The sequence below is a fragment of the Dendroctonus ponderosae genome, unplaced genomic scaffold (assembly GCF_020466585.1).
Source record: "Dendroctonus ponderosae isolate FM_Combo_2020 unplaced genomic scaffold, Dpon_F_20191213v2 Dpon_F_20191213_1, whole genome shotgun sequence".
NCBI classification, from domain to species: domain Eukaryota; kingdom Metazoa; phylum Arthropoda; class Insecta; order Coleoptera; family Curculionidae; genus Dendroctonus; species Dendroctonus ponderosae.
The window spans coordinates 6,753,290-6,779,811 of NW_026017110.1; the positions used below are offsets into that span (position 1 = coordinate 6,753,290).

At 36.2% G+C, this 26,522-nt stretch overlaps 1 protein-coding gene across 1 annotated transcript in view; it reads left to right on the forward strand.

The window, feature by feature from the left end:
- Nucleotides 1-26,522, forward strand: part of LOC109533435 — a 42,726-nt gene that overhangs the window by 7,667 nt on the left and 8,537 nt on the right. The window contains exons 5-17 of the mRNA XM_048670261.1: nt 7,860-8,043; nt 8,108-8,323; nt 8,591-8,809; nt 9,287-9,379; nt 10,216-10,434; nt 10,495-10,598; nt 18,763-19,038; nt 21,748-21,948; nt 22,003-22,243; nt 23,503-23,683; nt 23,741-23,933; nt 24,486-24,695; nt 24,749-25,042. Coding sequence (XP_048526218.1) covers nt 7,860-8,043; nt 8,108-8,323; nt 8,591-8,809; nt 9,287-9,379; nt 10,216-10,434; nt 10,495-10,598; nt 18,763-19,038; nt 21,748-21,948; nt 22,003-22,243; nt 23,503-23,683; nt 23,741-23,933; nt 24,486-24,695; nt 24,749-25,042 — 2,631 coding nt within the window. The remainder of the gene's footprint in view (nt 1-7,859; nt 8,044-8,107; nt 8,324-8,590; nt 8,810-9,286; nt 9,380-10,215; nt 10,435-10,494; nt 10,599-18,762; nt 19,039-21,747; nt 21,949-22,002; nt 22,244-23,502; nt 23,684-23,740; nt 23,934-24,485; nt 24,696-24,748; nt 25,043-26,522) is intronic.

The following is a 26,522-nucleotide window of genomic DNA, read 5'->3' on the forward strand; positions in this document are numbered from 1 at the left end:
AGCACATGTAAAAAAGCTGCAAAAATTTGGTTTTGCCCCAACACGGAATGATATGCGACATATGATGTTTGCTGTTGCTGAACAGTTACCGTTGAAGCCTCGTTTTAACGCAATCACAAAAATGGCAGAATACGACTCGCTACATCTTTTCCTAAGCCGGCATTCAGATTAAGAGTTGCTGAAGGTGTTTCATGAGTCGTGTACCCGGTGGCTTCTTGAGTCGTGTACAAACTTATATATGTGGAATGAATGCCACAAAAAAACTTATTATTTTATTAAAAAATAAAAAAAAATTAATTAAGTTTAATTTTGTTCCTTATCCTTTGTTACGGTTCATATCTCCCTGTGTGGTCCAACTGTTCCAAATTGGTGGTTCAACTATCCCGCAGATTTCGAGTTAGTTGGACCACATAACGGTTTTTTATTTTATTTTTTTGTCAGCAAATGTGTCCGAGTTTTTGGTCTTTAGTTACAGTTCTGATTGCAGTTAGTTAAAATGTTCGTGACAACATTTTTTTTACGTCAATAAAGCTATTTTTTGTGAAGATAGAGTCGAATCAAAAAAGGTGGTTCATCTCTCCCGGAATTACTCTACTTGTATGTACTTAAAGTTAAATGGGAAGTAGTTAAATGACGTCGCCAGGATTTTCACCTCTAACGTGATTGGGTAATTCTCTTCAATGTGATAAAAATTGTAAAAGTGTATACGTTTTCGGTGCTCAATCGAAAAAAAATCATTACGATTATAACAATTTCTTGAATGGAACAAAATTCAAACCACGTCCAACATGAAGCCTTCGTTATTGAGGATGGTGGACATCATTCCGATATCTTAACTGGTGACTCAGAAACCGGCTTCAGAAGTGCATGATGTTGAAAGGGAAAACAGCGGCAAAACGCTTTAAGTTTAAATCATTATTCTGAAAGTACCAGAGTCTTGGCCCCAAATTGAAACTTTCTCTAAACTAAGGCTTCTCGTATTACGTACTGAAACCTGCATTGTGATTTCTCAACTCGTTTCTCAGAAACTCGCGTCATAAGGAAATGATGCCAAAATGAAAATCAGTGCAAAAACACTCCAAGATTCAAAAATGTATTCTGTTAGTAGCAGAGCCTAAAATCGAAACAAATTCAAACCGCGTGTCAAATGAAGCTTTCATTATCAACTGCGTGAAACTACGTTCCGATGCCTGAACTATTAGTTTGGAAACAGGCTTCAGAAATGGATGTTGAAAAATTGAAAATCGCGCAAAAAAACTACGAAGTTCAAAAATTCATTCTGAAAGTACCAGTATCGGTAATGAAACCAAACTAATACTGCCTGAAAAAATGAAGCTTCTGTTCTTAAGTACCAGTACCCACATGTGGTTCTTCCTAACGCTCGCTCAGAAACTCGCTTCCGAAGTGAACATGACGCAAAAATGAAAAGCCAGACAGAAACACTTCAAACTTCACAAATCTATTCTGAGGATACGAGTGACTTGAATCGAACCAAATTGCAACCATATGTAAAACGTATCCGTTCTTATAGCATATTTAAATTCTCATTTTTATTCCGCGGCTGGTTTCTCTGAAACTGGCCACAAAAAAAATCATGCGAAAATAAAAAACCGCGCAAAATGACTCCAAAGTTAAGAAATTCATACTGCAGATTCTAATGCTTTGCATAGCGCCAAAGTTCATCCACAAATAAAACCAAGCGTCCAGTATTGAATGCTAAGACATGCGCTTAGATCATTTAGCTGATTTTTCAGAAACGGATGGTCCAAAAATTAAAAACCGCGCAAAACTTCTTCAAAGTTAAGAAATTGCTTCTGGCGGTACCAGCGGATTGACTGCAACCAAATTTAAACTACATATCAAGCAAAGGTTCCGTTATAGAATCCTGGTACCCCAATTCTGAAATTTGAACCAGTTGCTGAAAACCCGAATTCAGAGGCGGATGATAAAAATCGGAAAAACCGCGCAAAAAGCTACAAAGTTTAACAATGGATTCTGAAGGTTCCACCGTTTGAAATCGAATCAAATTACAACGACCTGTAAAATGAATCAGCCGTTTTTGTCTTTTAAAACCTGCATTCGAATCTCTCAAATGGTGGTTCAGAAACTGGCTGTAAAAGAAGATAATTTAAAAATAAAAAAACGGTCCAGACTGATGATTTTTTTATTATGATGTTACCAATGTTCTCAATAACTCAAAACTCTAACCACTTGAAGAACGCAGCTTCCGTGATTGAGCATCGGAACCACAGCTCTGCCATTTTTACTGGTCACTCAGAGACCGGCTTCAGAAATGCATAATGTAGCATTGGAAAACTATGCAAAAAACAGCAACGTTTAAAAATTTCTTGGGAAAGCAGCCATACTTTTCAACTGGAACCAAATTCAAACCACATGTAAAACAGAGCTTCGTTGGTCTACTGTTCAAACGCATAGTCCGATACCTAAACTGGTTGCCCAGAAACAGATTTCAGAATCAACTAATGTAAAAATAAAAAATCGCCTAAAAAGTTCAAATAAAAAAAAATCATTATAATGGTATCAGCACCTTGAATCGACCTGAAACCAAACCACATATAAAATTAATCTTCCGCTATTGAATGCTAAAACTCCCATTCAAATATACCAACTGATTCTTCGGAAGCGATTTTTGGAAGTCCGTGATGTAGACATTAAAAACTGACTGTTCACACGAGTCCATTCGAATAATTGAATGAGCTTCAACTAGAATGCGATTTCTATCTACTAAGCGCAAAATAATATTTGTCTTTGAGCTGAAAGTTAAAAGCATTGAGTGAAACCTTGTGTCGCTCGTTTCAAAGCCCGAGCTCAAAGTTTCCTTTGAGGAATTCAACAGAAATAAATTGGTCTGTATATTACAGCTTTCAGGCGAGTCAATCGAAGCTCGTTGCAGTCTTATCAATCAACTAAATAGAATCATGTGATATTCGAAGTTTTAAATTTGTCTTATTCTTATTCTTATATAAAATTAGTACTTTATTCCAGCTTATTAGTTCTACATCTTTAAAGATTTACCTCGTAAAAAAACCCTTCTGCCAGGTACACAAAAAGTTGAAATTCTTTTGCATAGATATTCAATTAGAGGCCAGACGTAAAAAAAATGCACAGCTTTTCGCTTTTAATTTTGCCCTTTTTTACACTGTTTCCCCCTTGAACGCGCATCCAACCCTTTTCACATTTTGTAGTAAATAATGCTGAAAATTCCCTGGGAAAGGTTTTCCTGTCCACTGTTAACGCCTCAGCCTTTTTTGTTTGGCAAAAAGGAACTCCGTCTCACATGGATGAACAGAATAAGCGTGACGAGTTCAGCTAATCTTAAAAAAATGAAACTTTAACAGAAATAAATCAATTTTTGTTTTGCAAAAATTGCTTTTAATCGTGTTTTTCACATAGATTTTTGAATGAAAAAAATTCCCTTTGTAACATTGTGTGCTAGTTTAGCTCGTTTTCACTTGACAATATCCCTCGATTAAATTCAACCCTTTTCACATTTTCGCACTAAATAATGCTGAAAATCCCCTTGGAAAGGTTTTCCGGTCCATTGTCGGCGTTTCACCGCAATCCGAAGGAGAAAAACGCCCTGACATGACTGGACATCATACGCGTCATAATTTTAGTTAATTCCCGTGTTGCTTTCCAAATTGTTGCGGCAACATTCGAAACTTTCAAGCCCTGTTTGGCGGAAAGTTGGGCCCATATAAAGCAGCCTGCTTAACAAAGTAAAACGTCTACTGCATTAATAAACGAGAAACAGGGTTGGGAATTTGGAGTTTCATTGCGTTTAGAGGAAAGTTGTGGATGTTTTTTCTTTCCGAAACTATTTTGCGCTAAACTGTTTGGAAAATTTTAATTGCAAAAAGTTTTAAAATTTATTCCAATGGTGCCAGCACCTTGAATAAAAGTAAACTTAAACCGCATGTAAAATGAGACAATGTTAATCGATCACTGTAACCCAAATGATGGCTCAGAAACCGGCTTCAGAAGAGGATAATTTAAAAATTAAAAATCGCGCAGAACAGGTCAAGGTTCCAATATTCGCCATGATGGAACCAGAGCCTTGAATGGCGCACGTAAAGTGAGCCTTCCGTTATCCAGTTGGTAAAAACCGAGCAAAAAAGACTTAAGTTTGAAAAATTAAGTCTGATGGTACCAGGTCCAGGAATCAAACCAAATTTAACCAGCATCTAACTTGAAGTATTTGCTATTGAATATTAAATGCCGTGTTTCGATAACTTCTCTAGTTGCTTAGAAAATCAGTTTAGAAGGAGGTGACGTAGAAAAGAAAAAATGCTGTGAAAAACTCGAAAGTTTCAAAATTCCTTATGATGGCAACCAAGATTTCCATGAAGCGAAATTCCAGACACAGATAATACGAAGCTTCTGTTATTCAGTGTTGAAATCAGCATTTGAGTATTCCAACTGCATGCACAGAAACTGAACTCAGAAGGAGATATGGAAAAAATAAAAAATCACAAAGCAGCACTGCAAATTTTAGAAATGATTTCTAGATGTTTCAGTATCTTGAATACAACGAAATCTAATCTATGAATCTTTATGGAGTATAGAAACACTTATTCCGACACCTTGACTCATGAGATATCTGACTACCTATTCCCATAAAGTGATGAGCAAGCGGATCATATGTCCGTTTGGGAGCGATAACTACCACGGAGATGGACGAAAGACAGTCAGTCAGAAGCTATTATGGGGTATTTGATATTAAGTTCTGATAAAAATTGGTTTTTAATCAGATTTTTCTTAAAAACGTTTTAAATTAAGTGCGGATTATATAATACGTAACATATTAATATTTTGAAAGATAAACAGTTAAATGTAGTATTATACAGGGTTAGTCAAAAATTCCGGAAGAGCAATTATTTCAGAGAGGATTGCATGCAATATTTTGCAATTTTTTACGCCGGAATTTTTAAGTATACTTGATCTAATAATTATGTGCACGAATGACAAGTTGATAGTCTTCCTCCCAAAGGCTGAAACGTTCATTTTTTAAATGAAACGAATATGTTTTCGTTGAATGTTTAAATTGCCTGCATTTTAAAAACTAAATAAAAGCATTATTCTTTTCATTTAAGGTAGATTGTTTCAAGCTCTAAGAAAAAAACTGTAGACCTAGCAACTTTGCCATTAAATTTCAAAAGTTTTCACGCAATAAATTCTGAGATATTTAGCTGCTATGGGACCTTTGACTTGCATACAAAGCTTTTAGAGAGGTAAATTTTGAAACCTTACATTTCTAACATCACTTTAATGCTGCTATCGGTATTTCAATAACGAAGAAGGCAAACAAAGAAGGTGAAGGTGAAGGCCACCAAGAGAAATACAATTGTTGAAACCCTTAAATTTTAGTTTGGAATAAAAATGAGAATTTATTTGCACATAAATTTATTAACATTAATTTGGTTAATAAACGGAGGCTGTTATAGTTGATTAAATTTTTGAAAACGACTTTTTGACACTTTCGTATGCCAAAAATAATTATTAGATACAATAAGCACGTAATAAAATAAGAGGTATATATTTTTTATCTGAAATGTATCAAAATGTTAAATTTATAAGCGATGCTCTATCATGAATAACAAAAATTTGCTTCAGTAAGCTATGAATATGAAAAGAAATGCGAATTAACTAAACATGAGCAATAATAACATAAACGTACAATTAATAGAAATTTGAGAAAATCTAAGGAGTCTGAGGTAGATGCGTCTGATTCTGAATTGCTAAGATTATCTAAATTATCTAAAATTGGTTCATTCGGAGATTGGAACTTCTGTAGAAAGTTTCCTAAATTTTGTATCTTAATCTAAGACTAAGAAATTAATAAATTATTTAGAATGCCAGTGTTCGTATCTACTCTAGAATATGGAGAAAGAAATAAATAGAGACAAAGTATGACTTATTTGTAAAATATTCATACACTGGACCAGTTTATTTAATTTTAGCAAACGACAAGCAAAAAGTAGCAGCCAGGCTTTCAGCACAAAAAGCTGAATGTTTACTTTTGAAAAGTTGTGTTGATGGCACCTCCTACGACTTAGAGCTAAATTACTATAAATGATAAATTTATAATATCGAAAACCTCTAAATACCAAATTTCAAAAACATATTGACATTATTTAGAGCATTTTAAGAAAAAAAACGAAAACAGAACTGAAATTTTAACACCCTATATCATGGAAACTATGCACTTCTGGATCTACGTGTATGGGAACTTTTTTATTCATAGACCTAAGAATCACACCCTTAAATATTGCCGCGTCTTTTTTAAATCGCCCGAAATATAGTTGACGGATTTCAGTTCTGCAGGGACATCACTGGAGCAGTTTTTTAAATTTTGGCAAAAAGTTGCAAAAAGTTGCAGCCAATGCTACAACCATCAAAAAGGTGGATATTTACTGTGGACTAAGTATACAGAAACTTTATTGAATTCAGGAAAATAGTAAATTATACCCCTCTGTTTAAGTTATACTTTATGTTTCTTACATTATTTTTGAACACTCTTACTTTAAATTTCAAATACTATGACTTCTAAAGATCGGTTTTTTAGAATCAATATAATATGTTAAAATACACCCCTCCAGCTTGCTCATCCATATTAAAACGGGGCCCAGTTTTCCACTAAATAGGACACAATTTCAAATGTAAATAATGAATTTACAAATACAAATTCCGAATTGATTAAAGATTTTCTCTAAATCGTATCTTTGAGGTAAAATTATAGCCAAATGATCCAGATAAACAAATTCTTGATAACACAGCGTAAACAAGTATTGTGGCGACTTGTCATTCATCAGGTTTTTATTGACAATACCCCACAGTGCGACGTATTAAACGAAAGCTCCCGTCTGAAACGCAAAAAACAGGTTTCCGAAATTTGCACTAATCGTTCAGAAGCTGAAAGAAGCAGAAAATTGAAAAATGAAAAAACCGCGCAAAAAAACTATACAGTTTAAAAATGCATTCTGTGGGTAGCAGCCTCTTGAATGAAATCGAGCTCAAACTATAAATAACACGAAGTCTCTACTATTGAACGTTGAAGCCCGCTTTAAGACCGCTTAACCAGTTGCTTAGAAATGGCCTCAGAAAATAGCAATGTAAATAACAATATACTCCGCAAAACACTCAAACGTTTCAAAAACCATCGAAACCAATAACTTGAATTGAAGCAAATTTAATCCACAGATACCCTGAAGCTTCCGCTTTTGCAGTCAAAACTGGACTTTCAAGTTTTTTCGGTGAAATGTGAAAAAAGAGACGATCAGTACAGTGAAAAGTATGAGAATAAAAAAGAAAAATAAATATTTGCTCAACGTTTTAAGCATTCATACTGTCAAGTGGTTTGTGTAAATTGCAAATATTTTGTTGTTTTGAAGTTCAAACGGCTGCACTTGAATGTCTCCAAGACTCGACTGGAAAGTTCAATCCTTTCGCCTAAGCTAACGTTACAGAAAACGTCTAAATAGCCTTAAGTTCAAACCCTGATTTGGCTCTGTTTTGGAAGGATCCTGATGTTTCGCCAGCTTCTGCTGTAACCGTTTGAATGCCCTAAAAACCTGATGAAAAAAGTGAAAAAAGAAAAAATCTACCCGAGAAATGGAAAAACGAAAAGCATTAAAACATTTTTATTACATGCCAAGTCATACAAATAGCGTCCACCGCCCGCACATTCGATGATTAATTCATAAGTCGCTTCGTATTTTGCCTAAATGAATTAATAAGTACACTAAATAATTCATTGTCCATTAATCCGAATTTAATTAACCAAACTGAAAGTAACGGGGCGTGAGGCTGACGCATATATTTCTGGAAATAACTTGCAGGCCGTAGGGATTCCACCACAATCATCCTGTTGCCTCCGCCGCCGAAGATCGTGGGGGCGACCAGAAAACGTCGCGACTCCAGAGGGAAAGTGGATACTCCGATTTACTACCGACAAGAGCAGCGACCTTCCACTTCTTCCACTGCTTCCGATTCTGGAACTTCCGCAGGACTGTTGCAGATCAGGTGGGGTCCTTTGGACTGTTCTACGCAAAGCAGGGTGTTAAATTGCTAAGTTGATGGTTTCCAGCACTGCGCCTGCCACAGCTACATCTTCCACTGACTCAGCTTCTCAGTCCAACCAGGCTGGTCTTCCTTGCCCAACTATAATCACTTCCAGCGTCACTCCGCCAGCTACGTCTCCAACAGTTCCAGCTACAACAGCCACCACTCCTACTCATCCTCTTCTTTCCACCAGGAGGGACTCTACCACTCAATGTGGCCGAATAGGCCGCCGAGACTCTAGGTGAGTAACGATGATTTGTAAATTGGAAACAGTTTAAACCAGCGCCTTCCCGTTCCCCAGCGGATTAATTTCATCTAACCAGAGGAAATTTTAATGGGCAACATATCTGGTTTTCGGCTTTATTTGACTATTCAAATTCCATAATGCGGTTTTCGAAGTTTCTCTAACAAGGCAATTATGTATGTTGTTGTTTGGGGCCTCTAAATGGGGAGGAATTTAATATTGAATTACGAGTGGTAAATTGAGTTAACTGTGCTGGTTTTTTAGGTCGCATGCCAGCCCGGAGCGTCGCAGCTCCAGGCTTCAAAGACAAAATACCGCTTTTGACGAAAGTTTGCCGCCAGGCATGAATCGCCGAGGTTCTCAACCGACAGCTCTCAGTCCTGATATCGACGATTCGGGACGAAAAGCGAGAAGAGACTCTTTGAGTCCCGATTCTGCATCGAGAGGTCGCAGGGACTCCAGGTCCCACTTAAGTCCTGATAGGTAAGAACGGTTATAAAATCCCAGTAAAAATGCCCTAAAAAATAGGAGTTTTTGTTTTTGGGACAAACTTTTTTAAGTTTCTGAAGTCACAAAGTTGGTTCTGGCAACAAATCAAAACAAATATCTGGATTAGAAATTTTGTAATAAAAAAATAAATCTCCTTTAAAAGAATGCGCTTTCGACCTCTGAATCTCTTGCCGTTCGGATAGGGGACAACAAATACATTAAACTCCCCTGGTCTTCAAAGTTGTGACACAACAAATCCAATAAATTCTAATGTTTTTATTGGAAATGCATCGAGTTCGGGAGACCTTTTTCTTCCAGAAGTTTCTGGAGTCACAAAGTTGGTTGTACCGAAAAATCCGGCAAATATCTCGACTGGGCCTGAACTAAGTTGCAAAACAACAGACGGTTTACACTTTAATTTGGCGTGACGAAGGTGACTTTAAAAAATTGATCATGCTGAATATTTTTCAGATCTGGTGAACGCGATATAAGTCCAGTGCGTCGCAGTCGCAGAAATAAACTAAGAAGACAATCAACAAGTGTGGCAGGAAGACATAATCATAGGTACATGCATTTTGATGTCAATTCATTTTTTCTTATTAAAACCTTTTTCTTGTATATTTTCCTTATTAGTTTTTTGTGTGTTGTCTAAAGATAAAACCTACTATTTCACTTCAGTGGCCAGAATGGCATTTTTGCTACTCTGAATAGATCGGCAACTTCTTTAACGCTAATGAACTCCTTGTAATTGGTCAACTTGACTTGATTTTCGCCCCATTTTCTGTGCCTTCCTTATATAATTTTCGTCTGTCAGTGCAACATCTGTTAGGTGTTTTGTTGTTACATATTCGATTCAATTTTTCTTCATTCTTCTACCTAACCTTTTTTGTCTCTTTTGCTTCTCTGATCTATCCATGTTTGCATCTTTCAAATCCTCAATAGTTGATTTCTGATCACCTGGAGGCTCACGTAGTGAAAATAATCTGTTGCTCAACATCGATTTTCCCATTTCCACGTCAAGAGCATTCGGAAAATCCATAGCAGGGAAAAAGCTGCCATCTGCAGTCTGGCCGGGGAATAAGGAAAATCGATTCGGCAAAAGCTCACCATGGAAAAATGTGGATGCGGAAATCAATGAGACACTAAGTGGAGGCGAATGCAGGCCACAACGCGAGAAAATTGTCCAAATAATAACAAAATGCCTTTAAAAGTAAATGGCAATTGGCAAAAAACCAGGAAATACTCTTAGACCTTCCACTTGCCCATTGCCATTAATGTAGAACTTAATTGAGATTAAGGGCGTTTTTGCAGTTCGCAAAGCTTCCAATTCATTGAAATTCAAACTAAACTCAACACTCTTTACTAAAATTTTCATAGTACCATTTCCAATGTGATTTCAGATCGCCGGATAGTTCAAGCTGCTCCTCTCGCGACCCCAGCCCGAGTGCCAGAGGCGGTCCGCCCCCAACTTCCGAAAATTATCGGCCAGCAATTAGGCGTCAATCCACCACCGAGGAAATTCTGATTGCTCGAGGCTTCCGACGACAATCAACCACTGAAGAGATGATCCGCTGCCGGAACTTCCGCAGACAGTCCTCGCAGAGCGACGAATGCCAAAGGTTGTGCATCTAAAAGTAGCAGAAAATGGTGCTTTTAATTGCCGATTTTCCTTCTTCTAGATACAAAGGGCGGCGGGATTCTTCGGCTCAGATTCTCGATGGGACGGTGACCACCATGACCGTGGAAACTAGCAGTACGTTTTTCGATTCAAGTACACAAACAGGTGAGAGGTATCCCAGTACAGTCCCATGTTGTTTTGTCTTGTACGTATTTACCTGGCACTTTTTTGTGTTCTTCTTGTCCCATTTAGTGCCGGTGCACACGAGCGTTTTTTAACGGTTCTTTTTAACGTTTTAATAAACACTCGTGTGCACCGGCACTTAGGCGTAAAAGTTCGGATTTGGGCAGTGGGAATCAATCGAGGGTTTACAGGGAAATTTAACAAATAATACTGGGAAGAACTGAAGGACTGCAACTTACTCTTTCCCTGTGCTTTTGCTTGTTCTTGATTCTTCATTTGAAACTTCATGACATTATTTGGATAACAGCCTGATCTTATTTTCTGCTTCAGTTTCGAGCTTAACGGAAGCTGAAGCTTCGCAAATAGCAAAATTTGATGCTTTAGATGACAAAATAAGGAAACAATTGGTTCAACAGTAGAATAGTTTGGAATTCCACAAGTTAAAGAATTGCCTGAGTTTTTCTCTTCGTGTGTATTAAACACTAGATATTCATTATTTCCACATACCTTCTTCTTTGTCGCTTTGTTCTCTCTTCTGCGTCTTGCCTTCACATTGCTTTTTGTCCGTATTAAAAAATGTTCAATTTTTGGCTGCTAGATTCTTTTGGTACTTGGAACTTTAGAGAGAAAACTAATCTTTTCCAGTTTAGCTTTACTTACTGCAAAATATTCTTTCATTCTACTGATCACGATTAAATCTTTTAAAAAATTAATCTTGGTTTACTTTTTGTTTAAATTCGGTACTGATGGTTAAATATTTTTTTTAACCTTCCCATTTTCTGGTCTTCGTTCTTGTTCACAAGAAGGAGAAAATATCTTTGCTTGTTTACGTGTTCGAAGATTTCTTCACTATTTTCCGTGACTGATATTTCTTCAATTCTGCCCTGTTGATTTTCATAAATAAATTAATTTGTTGACGATTTTTTCCGTTAGTTTAGATGTTTAGAAATTTTCTTGAAAATGGTAAAAATCTTCAGTTATCACTCCTCCAGCTAATTTGGTTTTATAAGCTGAAAATGTGAAAATATCGTACATAACAAATATTTTTTTTGTGCGGAATAACTTTGACAAATTAAAATACTTCGTCCCTTCGCTGCTTTTAATTTTTTTTATTATTTTCCTCAGATGAGGATTCTACAGCTTTGCCTTAATCTTCACAATGAACCAATTCTGCAGTCATATTTTTTCAAGTTTCTTTGTAAACTGTCTTGCCGTTGACTTCCTAAGTTGCAAGCCTTAAACAAGCAATTTTCTTAGATTTTTTGTCCCAGACTTTGATAATGAATTGAAGTGTCTTTTTCCGCTTGATTCAATTTAAGCTGTTAATTATGAGGATTTTCTTCAGCATCTTGGTCGGTTGCGGTTTCCTTAACACTGCTTTGATCTCCATGGGCAATTTTAAGATGATTTTTAATAGATTTTAAGATTATTCTCTAATGGTTTTAAGAGGGTCATAAGTTGGACAATTCACAATATTTTATATAACCAGTATTCTATTTAAATGTTGATACCCTCATTTTGGCATTTATTCAAGAAATCTCCCTGGCGTCGTTACATTAGATTCTTCTGAAGTTTCTTCATTATGTTCGTCACTCCATTTTAATTTCTTCAATTTTATTAATGATTCTTCAGGTTTAGTGTCAAAATTTGAAAGTTTGCTTCAAAATGAAAGGAATCTTCAGTTTTGCAGATCTTCAAACACATTTTTCTTTGGCCTTATAAGATATTTTTAAACTAACGTTTTTTGAAGATTTCAATTCATTGACTTTGTTCCTTAGTTAAAAGTACTTTCCTATCGTAGTTGGATTAGAAATTTTTCATCAAAGGAACTTCCCCCATTATCTCCATTCATTCAGATTTTACAGTAACAACATTTTCTACTTTCGTTGTTTAAATTAATGATTCTTCAGTGTTTAGTGCCAAAATTTTAAAGTCTGCTTCAAAATGAAAGGAGTCTTCAGTTTTGCAGATCTTCAAACACATTTTTTCTTTAGCCTCATAAGATATTTTTAAACTAAAGCTTTTTGAAGATTTCAAGTCGTTGTCTTCGTTCGTTAGTTAAAAATTCCTTCCTATCGTAGTTGCATTAGACATTCTTCATCAAAGGAACTTCCCCCATTATCTCCATTCATTCAGTTTTTGCAGTAACAACATTTTCTACTTTCGCTGTTTAAAACTCTTCTTCAAAATGCCACAAACCTCCAGTTCTCCAATATCTTATAAAAGCGTGCTTTCAATGGGAAAAACTGTAAAAACTAATTAAAAAATCAGAGAGCTTGAACAAATAAGCCGTAATTGAAGTGTCATTAGAGTAACATTCAACACAAACAGTTCAAATTCAACAAATTCAACACAAACAGGCTGTTAAAGAAATAATACGAAATATCTGGACGAACGCCACTTAGTTCCGCGGCATTTCGCCGAGGAACAGAGGCCAAAGTATAAAGACGTACATTAGGCAAATATTTGCAAGGAAAAATGTTTGAATAAATGTTTACGGATTTTCGAGCAAAATTTATGATTTTATATTACAACAGCTCTTGGGCGAACCGATTTATCATCGTCAGAAAAGGGGCGAGAGCTGTAGAAGTATTACTCGGGCTTTATTTTCTCTAAGGAAATAGGATTTCGCCTATTTGTATAACTCGTCTTCAGTCTGCTTGCTTAAGTAAATTACATCAGATCCACTGCAAATAGAGAGCAGGTGCATTTTTCCAACAGCATCAACTGAAGAGGAGTGTGGATTTTGTTCTTTTTTGTTTCTTCTAGACCTGAACAGCAATTTGTTGGCGGAAATGTTGAGTTGTGTATGTTTCGTCGGGGTCATTAATCCTTCAGCTCAGCATGCCGGAATGAATGATGATAAACTGGTAACCAAACGTCTTTCTCATCAGTGAATTTTGGGAGGTAAAGTCGGCAATCGATCCTACGGGGGTGGGGTTCTACGCCGTTTGCCGCCTCTACTACTCTACTTGGTCCTCTTTCTGTCAGTGCGATTCTCGGCGTGGAAGAACGCGTTATCGCTTGCCGAACAGCTGATAAGGATTGTGCATGCCATCCAGTGTTTACGTGCTTCACCACACTGAAAAAAATCACCAACAAATCAACCAACTGAACACCACTCGATTGTGTCTTTGTGAATGACCCTAGTTTCTTCTTTTCCGCTTACTTTCGTCTCTTGTCAAGATTTCTTCTATCAACCAGAATGAACCGGTGTCTCTTACCGGTCCCTCACAAGGTATTTCCCATTTTAGTTTGTTCCCTTGCATCTCATTTTTTTTCATTAATTTCTCTTTGTCTGTAGAGTGCTCGTGCGTTGCGATGAATAATTGATGTTGCTGCCTTTTCAGGTTAGGAAATAATTGATGTTTCCTCTATTTACACCTGGCGTCAGCCAAGAAATTTCAGTTCTTTTTAATGGCAAATTTAAGCCGTTGATCGTAAAACTCAGTAAAATCCCAATTAAATATTAAGTCTGTTAAACCGAACGGTAAATCATACGTTTATAAATTGTGAAAAATTAGTAATATTTCTGTTTGTTGTGAACATTAGCGTTGATTTTGCACTGCATTTGATTAAAAAGCATCATTTAACCCCAGCCTTTTTACGTCCAATGTGTCTCACACTTTGAAGCATAATGAAATTTTGGGATTATGAAAATAATTATTTTCCTGGTTGCAGGTGAAATTTGCCTGCGATTAAATTGATTTTGCACAAATTGCCCTAATTCTTAGGAAAGCTGTTTTTGTTTTGAAATTGATTTCTTGATTGAAAAAGATTTATTTCTTGTAAACACATAAATGTTTTTTACACACAATCTCTCGTAATTCCACTACACAAATCAGTATTTCGCCATCAAAATGAATTAACCAATTTTCCCAAGGAAATCAAATGTGTATCATACATTCCTAAATTAAGAATATTTTTACAACTACGAAAACAACAACACAACTATTTTCTATTTCTGAGTGTTCAGATTAATCTGATTTTGTTTTTCGGTGATTTGTAACTTGGTAGAATCTGTTGAGTTAGACAATCCCTTTAAAATTGCGCCGGATTTTCAAAAAAGACCTCCGTTATCTACAAATTAAATTTTGTGTATATGTGAACTCTTAATTACAGTATATTTTTATTCGGTTTTCCGTTAACTCAATTTAGCGAAGTTAATGTAATTAATTAAAATTTTTAACTTAGTTTCGAATAAAGCCATTGCGTTTGCAACATGTTCTATGCTCACTTTTTGTCAACTTGCAAACTGTAACCAAAAGTGATCCTTTACGGAAATATGTCTCAAAACTCAATAAAAACCATAAAATATAAACACTCTAAATAACGGATAAGCAAAGAACCATCCACACACGACTGGGTCAAATTTTAGCCTAAAACGTCCACATTTATCGACATAATTGAACGTTTATTTTTACTGTCGGAAATTGAAACACTTGTTGCCTTTAACGTTCCACAACAAAGGTGGTTAGTAATAAAACAATCTGAGTGAACCAACGCGGCATATTTCCACACTCCTATTGATCCAAGCTATTGGGCGCCAGGGAGAAACCCAGACTAGTAGCCCTAAATCAGAGCAAATAATTAACAACTTGTAGTTTAAGCGAATTATTTATAGCTGTGTTAATTTGTCCATTATCTCCTTGTTTGGGCGCTTTTTCGCTTGTTTGAACGTTCGCTTTCGTGCTTTAATCACTTCCCGATTCAACAAGTAAATAGCGATTGAAACTTTTGCAATTAAGATAATAAATAATAAGTTTTGTAAGGAAGTTTCTGTTTTTTCCTCGTTTTAATTCCGCACTCGAGCACTGACTTGACACTTAATGTAGCTAAACACCAGTAAAAATCAAAACAATAAATAGTCAATTGAGTGTAATTAAGTGCCACACAAACCTTCCCAAAAATACACATTTAGCCTAACTAAACCAAAGTTTCAAGAGGTTTTATCCTTTAGATCTACAGGATAAGAAAAAATAAGTAAAATTGAATGCATGAAGCCAGAAAAGTCCCATTGAGCGTTTTGCGAGAGCTCTAAATTTAGTTACCAATTAACTGTTCTTTGTCCAATTCCACATTTATCCAGAAAACCGCGATCTAAATTTTCCTCGCAACAAGTGTTTGGAATCCATCCAACTTGCGGTCGTTTAATTAAGACAGCCGACTCCCAAATCGAAGCATTATTATGGGTTTCATACAACTTTCATTCAGATAGTATCGAATTTGTCAAGGAAAATTGTCGAAAGAAACTTTATCGACCTGTTTGTTTACACTCAGCAACTCTAAACCGGATTAGGAGAAAAACTCGTCGATTTCTGCTGCTTAAGTTTGACTGGAGTGCTGATAACTTAATGAGTGTTTGGCACTTCATGAGAACGGGGGTAAAACCTAAATAAGTTCAGTTTCTTGACCGATATCGAATAATTGCAAGATGGTTGATTATAATGATAATTGATAATTCCCAAGAAAATCAACCATCTTGCAAGTAAAACCTAAAGCTAATTCCTGATAACAAGAATACATCTAATAGTAGGTCACGGTATAAATGACTCTCCATGTCGAGTCTGGAAAAAGCAATATAGGTAAGCTGGATAGGAAATCTAGGGGAATCAGGTTAATGTAGTCGGCCTTTCAAGAAAGCCAAGGTAAAGTTTAGGTTCTATTTCACATTTTATGTGCAGGCAAACGGTTTCACGTCCATCACAGTGCAGGATTTTACAACGTCGAATCGCGAAAAGTGTTGCGGTTTGTCTTCATAATGAATAAATCAATGGATATGAAAATTCATCAAACTCAACTTAAATTGGAAAAGCAAAAAAATAAAATAGTTTTCTGTTGGAAGATTAAGCGGCAGTAACTTTTTTGTCCCATGCATATCGACTTTGTGTTTAGTTGCGTTTGGTGCTGGATAAATGGCGAAAAAAAACGGTGTCTTGGGCAAAATTGCTCAGAGCAAAAGTTTTCAAGATATCGGCGTTTGCATCTCGTGTCCATGAGTTGCGTTCAGACAATCAAACCATTTTCTTAAGCTTACTAAGAATTCAAGTGGCTCTAACTTGTTGGCCGCCCAAGATATCACTATTCTCTGAAATTATCTGGAATCCGGATTAATGGGGAACAAAAAAATTATATTGATGAAAACATCAGAGCAACAGTTTTCTACATATCTGCGCTTGAGGTTTGTATATCAATTGAGGTCAGAATCAACGCAATCTCTAAAGGCTAGTATATAGTCAACTGGCTCTAATTTTTTCTTTTGCCACCACTTTTATCGATGGAGTGTTTAATTTTGTTGAAGTCTGGATTAATAGAGAACAAAAAATATGTCTTGAGATAAACCTTCCAGAGCATCAGTTTTCGAGATATCGGTCCCGACTGACACCCGATTTGAGAATCGGGTGTCTCTCAGAAGCGTTCAGGGAATTGAAGCGCTTTCTACTAAGTACAAGTTTAAAATAAAATGTCCGTCATACATTCATAAGTTATGAAAAATTGCTCTTTTTCAATTTGCTTAACTTTTTCCTTCAAATTTGCTTGTTTTTTAATCATACATATTGGCAGGAAAAACTAGAAACAGATCGACCCAAAAAAACCTTTATTCTTGAAAAACACGCTTCTGGAAAAAACACGAATAGTATTAGCAGTATTATTAATGGGTCGCACTGGTCATTAGATACATTACATAGGCGAAACGACTTTGACCCAAATAAAATTATGTGGTGCTTTAGTAGAGACGATGGAAATTCCGAAATATCAAGACCCGGACGTAAATATGACCATTAGCTTAAGAATGTCTTAATATGGTATTTTACGCTCGATTTTTTCGATCATATTTTCTCCATTATTCCTAAAGATGGTCATCTGCTGGTGCTTTGACACATTATGACATAATAATGGTAGGTTTATGTGGATAGCCGAACACTTTGATGGTTAAAAGAGAGGAAAGGTGATTGAAATGTTAGACATTCTATCAATTGTTAAACGAACATTTTTTTTTATAAATCGTGTCAGTTCATTTAGTTTCTAAATGTAAAACTAGATTTCGAAATGCAAAAAGTAATAATTTCGGCATTTGCCAAAAATGTACAATACTTTATTACTTTCTCTAGTTTACTAAAATTCTAGCACTTCAATCAGCAGATCTCAGTTCATAAGCCGGGCGAATAATTTTCCTTTTATGAATATATACCAAAGTCTTTCATTTCCGTTTTGGTAATAAAGCGGAATACTTTTCGTTCGGATGGCTTAGGTCAGAATGTGGGCAAAATGTTCGCCTTCGCCGCTGCTTCATGACACTTCATAAAACTTTTATTTAGCACAACAGCAACAAAAAAAATTGCCGGCAAACGGCACTTTTATGGAAATGGAGAAAATGTGACAGCATGATTAAATTGGACGATTTTATTCGCAAAACGTGCATAAAATTGCGAGAGAACTAAAGAATTGCATCAACCGTAGAAACCCACACAAACGTTGGTTTAATGAATCGTCTACATAGGCAACATCAATGGTTATCTGTTTAATCAACGAATACCTATTGCGATAAAAATCCATTTAAATGGAGACTCCCTCCAAAGTCTCTCAGATCCATAAATAAAATTGTTAGCATTTCTGCTATTTTCACACACACACTCTTTCCCCGTCGCAATTACCCAGCTGAATTAATAATGATAAATTCGAATTTCCTGAACAAATATCCGATAATTCAGGTGTGCAGCAATTGGCTGGTTCAAATTAAACTGTCATGACGAGGAAAACGAGTGAGAGGAATTGGGTCACTTTATTTCGATTTTTCATTCGATTATACAGAGCTTATTTATTTATTCCATGCGGTTTTGTAACAATAAAACCATGTAATTAGTGAGGAAATTGCTTAGGTAAAATTTAATGGATCAGCTTGAAAAACCTGTTTACCCAGCTCCTAAAAGGCATTTAACAAACCTGTAAGCGAGCTTAATTTTAAGGTAGCAAATATTTACGAGCGACTAGAGGGAATCGTCGAAAAAAGCAAGAATTTACCGAATTGGGTCACGAATCCCTTTGTGAAAGAAATGAAATCCAATATATTTCGTATTAATTAATTTTTTAGAAGATTGATGGCTGGATTAGTGGCTTTTACAGTTGCTTCCCTTGTTTGTTGCAGAGCCAACCCCCTTATATGAGAACAATCACTATCACGAAGAATGTTTACGGTGCAATTCGTGCGGCCTCAACCTAACTGGGCCCAATCAGAAACGAGCCAGACGGTTCAAGAATCAGATCCTGTGCGATCTGCACTTTGCCGACGTGGCTCTGATGGAGTGCAGCGACTTTATGCAGCAACTTAGAAGCTTCAAGCCTCAGAGTCTCGGCTGTGCTGTCGCTCGCAGAAAGAGCAGCACCACTTTGATTTTTCCTTTACCACCGCAAGCGTGTTCTGGTAAGCATTTCTCCTTTCAAAATTAATTCTGTTTAATTCGTCTTTTAGGGATAATTGTGGCAAGTTGACAATGTTGACAAGTTCAAATGGCAAAGTTTGTCCAATTTAAGCTCCAGAAAAATTTTCGGATTTTGTTTAAGAAATTCGTTGTATTATTCGCTTGCTCATGATTAATTTGGTGTATATTTCGGAGCAATTGAGAGACTTGAGTTTTTTTGAGAAAATATTCTTTGTACTTATTAGTTTCCAGAGCAGAGTTGCCAGTGCCATACGCTAAATAAAGTTAACAAAATTTCAAATAAAACGTTTTTGCGCCTATAATAAGGAAAGGATTGACGGTTAAAGATCGCAACCGCTCGAAAACTCTTCAAATTGGAGAGAACATGCCGATTATTTCGGAATTGAAGATTCCAGCGCTTTGCTTAAAAAGCTCGTTACACTTTTTTCTTCTTTCAGATGAAATTGATGTAAAATTTTAACTCTTTTGAAGGAATTGAGATTTTTTTAGAAAATCGACCCCCAGCCTTATGAAAATATCGATTAAGAGTCAAAATTTTACAAGTGTGCCTTGCTCATTGGACCGTTTTCGACTTATGGCACTCCGAGAGAATCCGGCCCAACGGAGAAAATTGAATATATTTGCTCTTTAGGAACCGCAGTTTTAAATTTTAAAAACCTTGCAATGGAACCGAGAAAATTGAATACATTTGCCTTTTCGTAAACGCGGTTTAAAATTTAAAAACCTTGCAATCATACCCTATACATTTCCGATTGAAAACTGGCTTTAAGTCTTAACCATCATCTACTAGAAAAATGTAGGGGAAATTCTAAAATACAACCGAGGAAACTGAATACATTTGCCTTTTAGGAACCCCGGTTTAAAATTTGAAAAAACGTAGCAATCATGCCCTATTAAGTTATGAAAAATTAAAATTTTCAAAAATGTTCGATTGATTACTGGCTTTAATTGTTAACTCTCATCAAGCCTAGAAAGGTTAAGGTGAAATTGTCAAATCCAACCGATAAAATTAAAAACATTTGCCTTTTAGGAACCGCGCTTTAAAATTTTAAAAACGTAGCAATCATACTCTATTAAATTATGAAAATTTTCAATTTTAAAAATCTCCCATTGAAATCTGGTTTTAATTCTTAACGATCTTAAAGCCTGGAAAGGTGAACGTGAAATTGAAAAATCCAACCCAGAAAATTGAATAGATTTGCCTTTTAGGAACCGCAGTTTTAAATTTTAAAATCCTGGCATTCATACCCAATTAAATTATAATAAATTACAATTTTAAAAATTTTCGATCGAAAACTGTCTTTAATTCTTAACCCTCGACAAGCCTAGAAAAGTCAATGTGAATGCCGGAAGTCGGCAATGCCTATTCGATGCCTCACTGTGTGATATGAAATATACGTTTTTTGCGTCTTTAATCTTGGCGGTTAAAAAACGCGACGGCTCAAAACCTGCTGAAAATGGACAAAAAATGTCAATTATTTCGGATCTGAAGATTATCGTGCCTGGCTTAGGAAGCTCGTCGCAATCATCGCTTCCTTCTGAGGAAATTGATGCAAAAATTCCTTTTATAAGGAAGATATTGGGGGTTAAAGCTAGAATTAGTATTTAGAATTTAGAATAGTATTTAGCTAGGACGAGCTATCAACTTTTGTTAATTTTTAAATTTTTTTGACTCATAGTTTTCTATAATTTATCCACTAAAAGAGCACAATAGAATTTCAAACATTTTGCGAAATTTGCTTGATATTAAATGAAAACATACGGAGTSATAAAAAATACAGGACAAATTTGAAACTTAATTTATTTGCAACGCCTCGGTTGATCTGTAATAGTTTCACCTTCGCAATGTTGCAATGTTTAATGAAAATTTGCATTATATGCTGTACTTTACATACCACAACCTGTATATTATACGAGTAGCATTTTTCCTTCCTTTTTCGGGTAACTTAGGAATAATTTTTATACGCAAATTGTTCATTCATCTGTGCATTGTTGGCAGACTGAAACGCAGAACCAACCATTTACTTGAATTAGAATATTCTGAAGACGTAAGAGCATACATTCAAATTAAATACACGCCAAAAGTGCATAAATACATTGCTGCATACAGCGCTCAATTGTTAAGCGCGATACCATCTAGCGATAAGAGAATAAATGGCTGTAAACGAGCTTGTGTTGTCTACATTTGCATACATCTGACACCAATATCTGATTCTATAAATGGATATTTTTAATTAGGATTATTTATGGTCGTTTATATCGCGCCACTTTATTATCTACTCGCCTGTCAATAGAAACACTTAATAAATATTGTTGGATTATCCGCTAAACAATACAAAATCAATACATTATTATGCGAGAAAATTTGCAATGCATGAAAGAAAAGAAGCCGAAGAATCCAAATTAGCAGCTACAATGAAGCACCTTCAAGAAGAAACGAAAGTGTGTATAGTTGGGTCACTCTAAGTTTGAACACCAAGCTGTTTTAGCTCGTTTGGTGTTCTGCCTTACAGTGAGCGGACTTTACACCACAACATCCATCCACCTAATTAAATCGAATCCTCTTCGAAAATGATCATTAATCAAACATCCAGTGAGAGCTTTTGCTCGCATTTCCATCCGCCATTAAGATGCGGCGACATTTGCGTAATGTATTCGTCATTTCGCTGCTAATTGTGCGTGAATTTCAGACGAATTTTGCGAAGAATTCCCCCACAACTTTATTCCCACCCCCGGCTACTGGATCGAGTGCTCCAGACAGAAAATCACCACCGACACAATATGGGACGAAAGCGAATCGGATCATGACAATGAAATACAAGAAGGAAACGAAGATACTCCTGATGGAACCGACCAGGAAAATGGCCATGACTTGCGACGAAGGGACCGAAGTGAGGATGGAGGAAGTTTTCCATTGGAAATAGCTTTACCTGGTTCTCTTCCAGGCTGCAACGATCTGTATGAAGACGATGAGGACGACGATAACTCCTTGCCAAGGAAGAAAACCACCATCGAAGAGCAGTGGGAGAAGAATCAGGGCTTTGAACTCACTAGTGTGGAGCAGGAGACCTACGAAAAGTACTTCTATGGAACGGAGCATTGGAACTACTTTACCAGCGATGAGGATTTGGGCCCCATTATTCTCTCAATCAAGCAGGAGACTTTGAATAACAGAGACCAGTTTAGGTAAGTTATAATGCATAAATTGAGAAAAATTCTTGCGATCCAGAGATTAAATCGCTTTTAATGGATTAGCTAGCAAAACTCCGTTAGTTGATTGGTCCAGGATTGAAATGTTACGAGCAATAAAAGCCTTGTTATATATAAAAAAAACTAATGATTTGAGAGAACGTTGGGTTTGATTGGGGTAACTCAATCCCAGCTGGGAATACGATAGAATCCCAATTGGGTTTTCCGCCTAACGATAACAACGTTCTTTCAAAATTGTTTTCTGCTTCCAATAACTCATTCAACTCGAGGCAGGCAAGTGAAATTTCTTCCATATAAAAACGAGAATTTTTCTCTATTTCCTGGTGGGTTTAGGTGCTGGAAGCACTTTCATAATGCAGCCATAAATCATTGTTTATATGATGGGGGTGAAAATTTGAAAAGTATAACCGTATTTTAATTTGCGGTGGAACTTTTAAACATCCTGCTTCCGGAAACTTGGGGCTTTTGAATGCAAATTTGAAATATTGCCTGAAAACTGGCCGATCAATGCTTTAATTCTCTTGTTCAAAAGGGAAACTTGCCGAATTTCACGGGTTTATTCGTGGAATTAAAGGATGAGAATGGAATAAAAATGTGGCTTTCATCAGTGTCTTGTCGCCTGAGTCGACAGTATAAAGACACTTAAATAAGAGGAAATATTTTCCATGCACCTTACTCGGAAATTGTCTATCGATTCGGCCTTTAAGCCAAGATTTAGTTGGACGAGTGTCGAATAGAAACGATTCGATCTTGGGAAAATATTGAAAACATTCTAAATATAGCGTGACAATGTTTTCGAAGGTATCGCAAAGTGCCTGACACGACTAGGAAATTTTTATTAAGTTTGCGGTTTTCATTACAAACTGATGATTTTTTCGGGTTTTGAGGCCGCAGTGGAAAATAATTATTTCGAGACGCTTCGCAAGTCCGAGAGAGGATTTTGCTTCATCATTATCTTGCTATTGCCAAAAACCAACTCTGAAGATGCAAGTCTCAATGCAAATATTTTCCACTGCAACCTAGAAGCGCGAAAACCTCTCAATTATTTTGCCTCATCAACATGTTTTTCCTCAAAGCCATAGAGTGCAGATAAAAATTGTACAAATATCGTTGAATACATTGGGAATCGAGAGTTTACCGAACAATTTCCTGCCAAATTGGAATTTATTGGTTCGTGCCAAATGGCCTCTGTATCGAATTGAGGCAAAAAACCAAATGGAAGTTCTATTTTTCAGGATATTGGTGAGAGCGATCAGTTATACGGTGCACGGTCTGATTCCAGCCAGCTGCGTGTTTGCGGACAGGTATAACAGAGAAGAAGTTGTCCGTTCTTTGGGGAATGAGGTGAACATCTGTCCGGCATTAACTCTAGGCCAGCTGCCAGATACTCCCGAGGAACTTCTCAAATTAGATCAGGTGCGGAATTTTCATTAGCACCGAAATGTATCTTGGAACGTTGGGATGGTGTTTCAGGTATTCATCAAATCCGAGTTAAAAGTCGGCGTGATCTACGTGAAAGAGGGCCAATATTCTGAAGAGGAAATCCTTGACAATAATGATAACTCCATGTTATTCGAAGAATTCCTGCAGGTATTAGGCGAAAAGGTCAGATTGAGGGGCTTCGATCGCTATAAAGGTGGCCTGGACACTGTACACGATTTAACAGGTAAGCAGTCAAAAGAAGGTTCTTCAAATGCTTTTAACGGTGGCAAAAAGCAACTTTTATTCAGTCGAAACACAGCTTTTGGGTGTTTTATTGACTAAACGGTGATGATCACTGGATTACATTAGTGCAAGTGAACTCTGATTCATTTACCAAACCTCACCGGAAAAAAAAGAAAAAGTCATTTTAAAAAAAAGAACAATATTGCAAAAAAATACTTGATAATTCGAACATACTGAGTAGGATATGAGATGGTTTTAGCATTTTTAAGAAAAGCGCCATTTAGGAAGCTTAAAACTGTTGGTAATGAGGTGCAATGTTTTGTTAATGAAGTTCTTCCTAGGGAGGTTTTTTGTAAAATACTCAACGATTGCAGAAATCAAAAGATGGAGTCAAAAAGACTGAAGCGTCCAATTTTTGGGCCAGTATTTTGCAAACAAAGCATTCCCTCGCTATGTTTATCGATATTTTTTGCTTCAAATGTAACCTCCTCCTTAAACCTTCTTCAAAAAACCTTAGCTAATATTGCCTGTAATATTGTTTGAACGGTTCCAGGGTTATATTCCATTTACACAAATTGGAGAAACATTGAAATAATGTTCCATGTGAGCACTCTGCTGCCATATGAGAGCCACGATCCTCAAAAGTTGCAAAGAAAACGCCATATTGGCAACGATATTGTTTGTGTGGTCTTTCTTGAGGCCGACAACACCTCATTCTCGCCCGCCTGTATCAAAAGCCATTTTCTGCATACCTTCATTTTAGGTAAGTTGCATCTCTCCCCATAAGGAAGCGATTCGATATGAGACTTGTTTCAGTTCGGACATCGCCTCGAATCAAACGAAAACCCACTCGATACGAAGTATCGGTGGTAACAAGGGATGAAGTTGGCGCGTACAAGCCCTATTTATGGGAGCAGAGCCTGTTCGATAAAGGGCCGATGTTTAGGGAATGGTTGCTGACGAAAATCGTCAACGGTGAAAGAGCCAGCTATTCAGCTCCCAAATTTGCCCGAATGCAAGAACGAACACGCTCCCAAATGCTGGAAGACATCGTGGCCAATCTACAGAATCACGCGGAAACCGGTCAGATACCGAAACCATACAGGAGAGGTAAGCTGAACAAATGCAAAATTTAGCAGGTGTTTGAAAATTTACCAGATTGAAAACTCGGTTTTATGGCTCTATTTTATGCAGGCGACACATAAAGGCGCCTGCATTATCCATTTCCTGCAACATTTATTCGATGGATTTTTCACTTTTGAACCCAGTCAGGAAAAAAGAGTTATATTTAAAACAAACAAAAAATTTAAAAATGAAATCGCAATAACGAAATGAATACAAATGAGGTCGTTTGCATATTGCACTTGGCGTGTCTGTTAAGTATTAAACTACCAGTCCAGTGGCGTTGCTAGGGGTGGGCGAGGCATTCAAAACTTTGAATAGCCCAACAACTTTGAATAGCGATATAAATAATTGCGAATTAAAAAAATCAGATCAAATTCGACAGTAATGATAGTGAACGTAAACACATTCCGAGTTGTTCGGGAATTGAAAGTACATTTTTAAGTACTTAATATTAATAAATTATTTTCTCATCTAAATATGGGTACTTGTTTCCTGCTAGGATAAGAGCCAAATATTTTCATATAGCGGAAAAAGAAGTCATTGATTTGGCTCAATGGCTACATGATCTTTAATGACAGCCGGTCTTAGCAAGTTTTCCAAAAAAACAGTATGGTTGTGATCTTTGTACTTTCAAGTACATATAATGTATGCTTGGATTAAGTACAGCATTCTCAAAGATCAAGAGTTTTTAGATCTATTTTAAGGGCCATTTATTAATAATATTTTAACATTTCTTCAAAATTTCAGAATTTTCCAGTGTTAGCAAAGTTACTCTTTTTTCTAAATGCTCAATTTCCTGAAGATTTACTTAAAAATACTGACAATCTTAAGGTATTTTTCGCGAAAAATTATGAAATACATTTTATTAAAACACTCGCCAGTTTTGAAATCCTTTTCCAGCTTCGAATTTCGAACTAAAATCAAATAATTTTCTATCAAAAAACGAACTGAATAAGCGAAAGTTTATAATAAATTATTTGGAAACCTCGTCACTTTCATTCCACTGAAAACTGTAGAGTTTGTTAAAAAAATTGGTTCTCTAGTTTTGACTGATTTTTTTTGCTTTGCTTTCTACTCAAAAACGCTCTATTCTGTAGAGTTTTACTTAAAAATACTGACGATCTGGATGTGTTTTACGCGAAAAATTACAAGATATTTATAGCTTTGTAGGAATTTTACAAGACTTTTCCCCGAAAACTATTAAGAGTTTCGCAAAAACCCGATCACAAAACAAAAAGTTTTAATTCAAAAACGTAAAAAATATAATTTTCTGATTATTTTCTTCGTTTCTAACAATAATGGGGTCTTCGTAGCCAAAAATTATAAAATTTGTTTTGCTAGAAAATTCGCCTGATTCATTGGTTTGCAGGGAACTTCAGAAAACCCTTTGACTGACCCTTGAATTTGACACAAAAACCAAAGATTATCCACCAAAAATTAAGATTATCTTTAAAAAACGACCAGA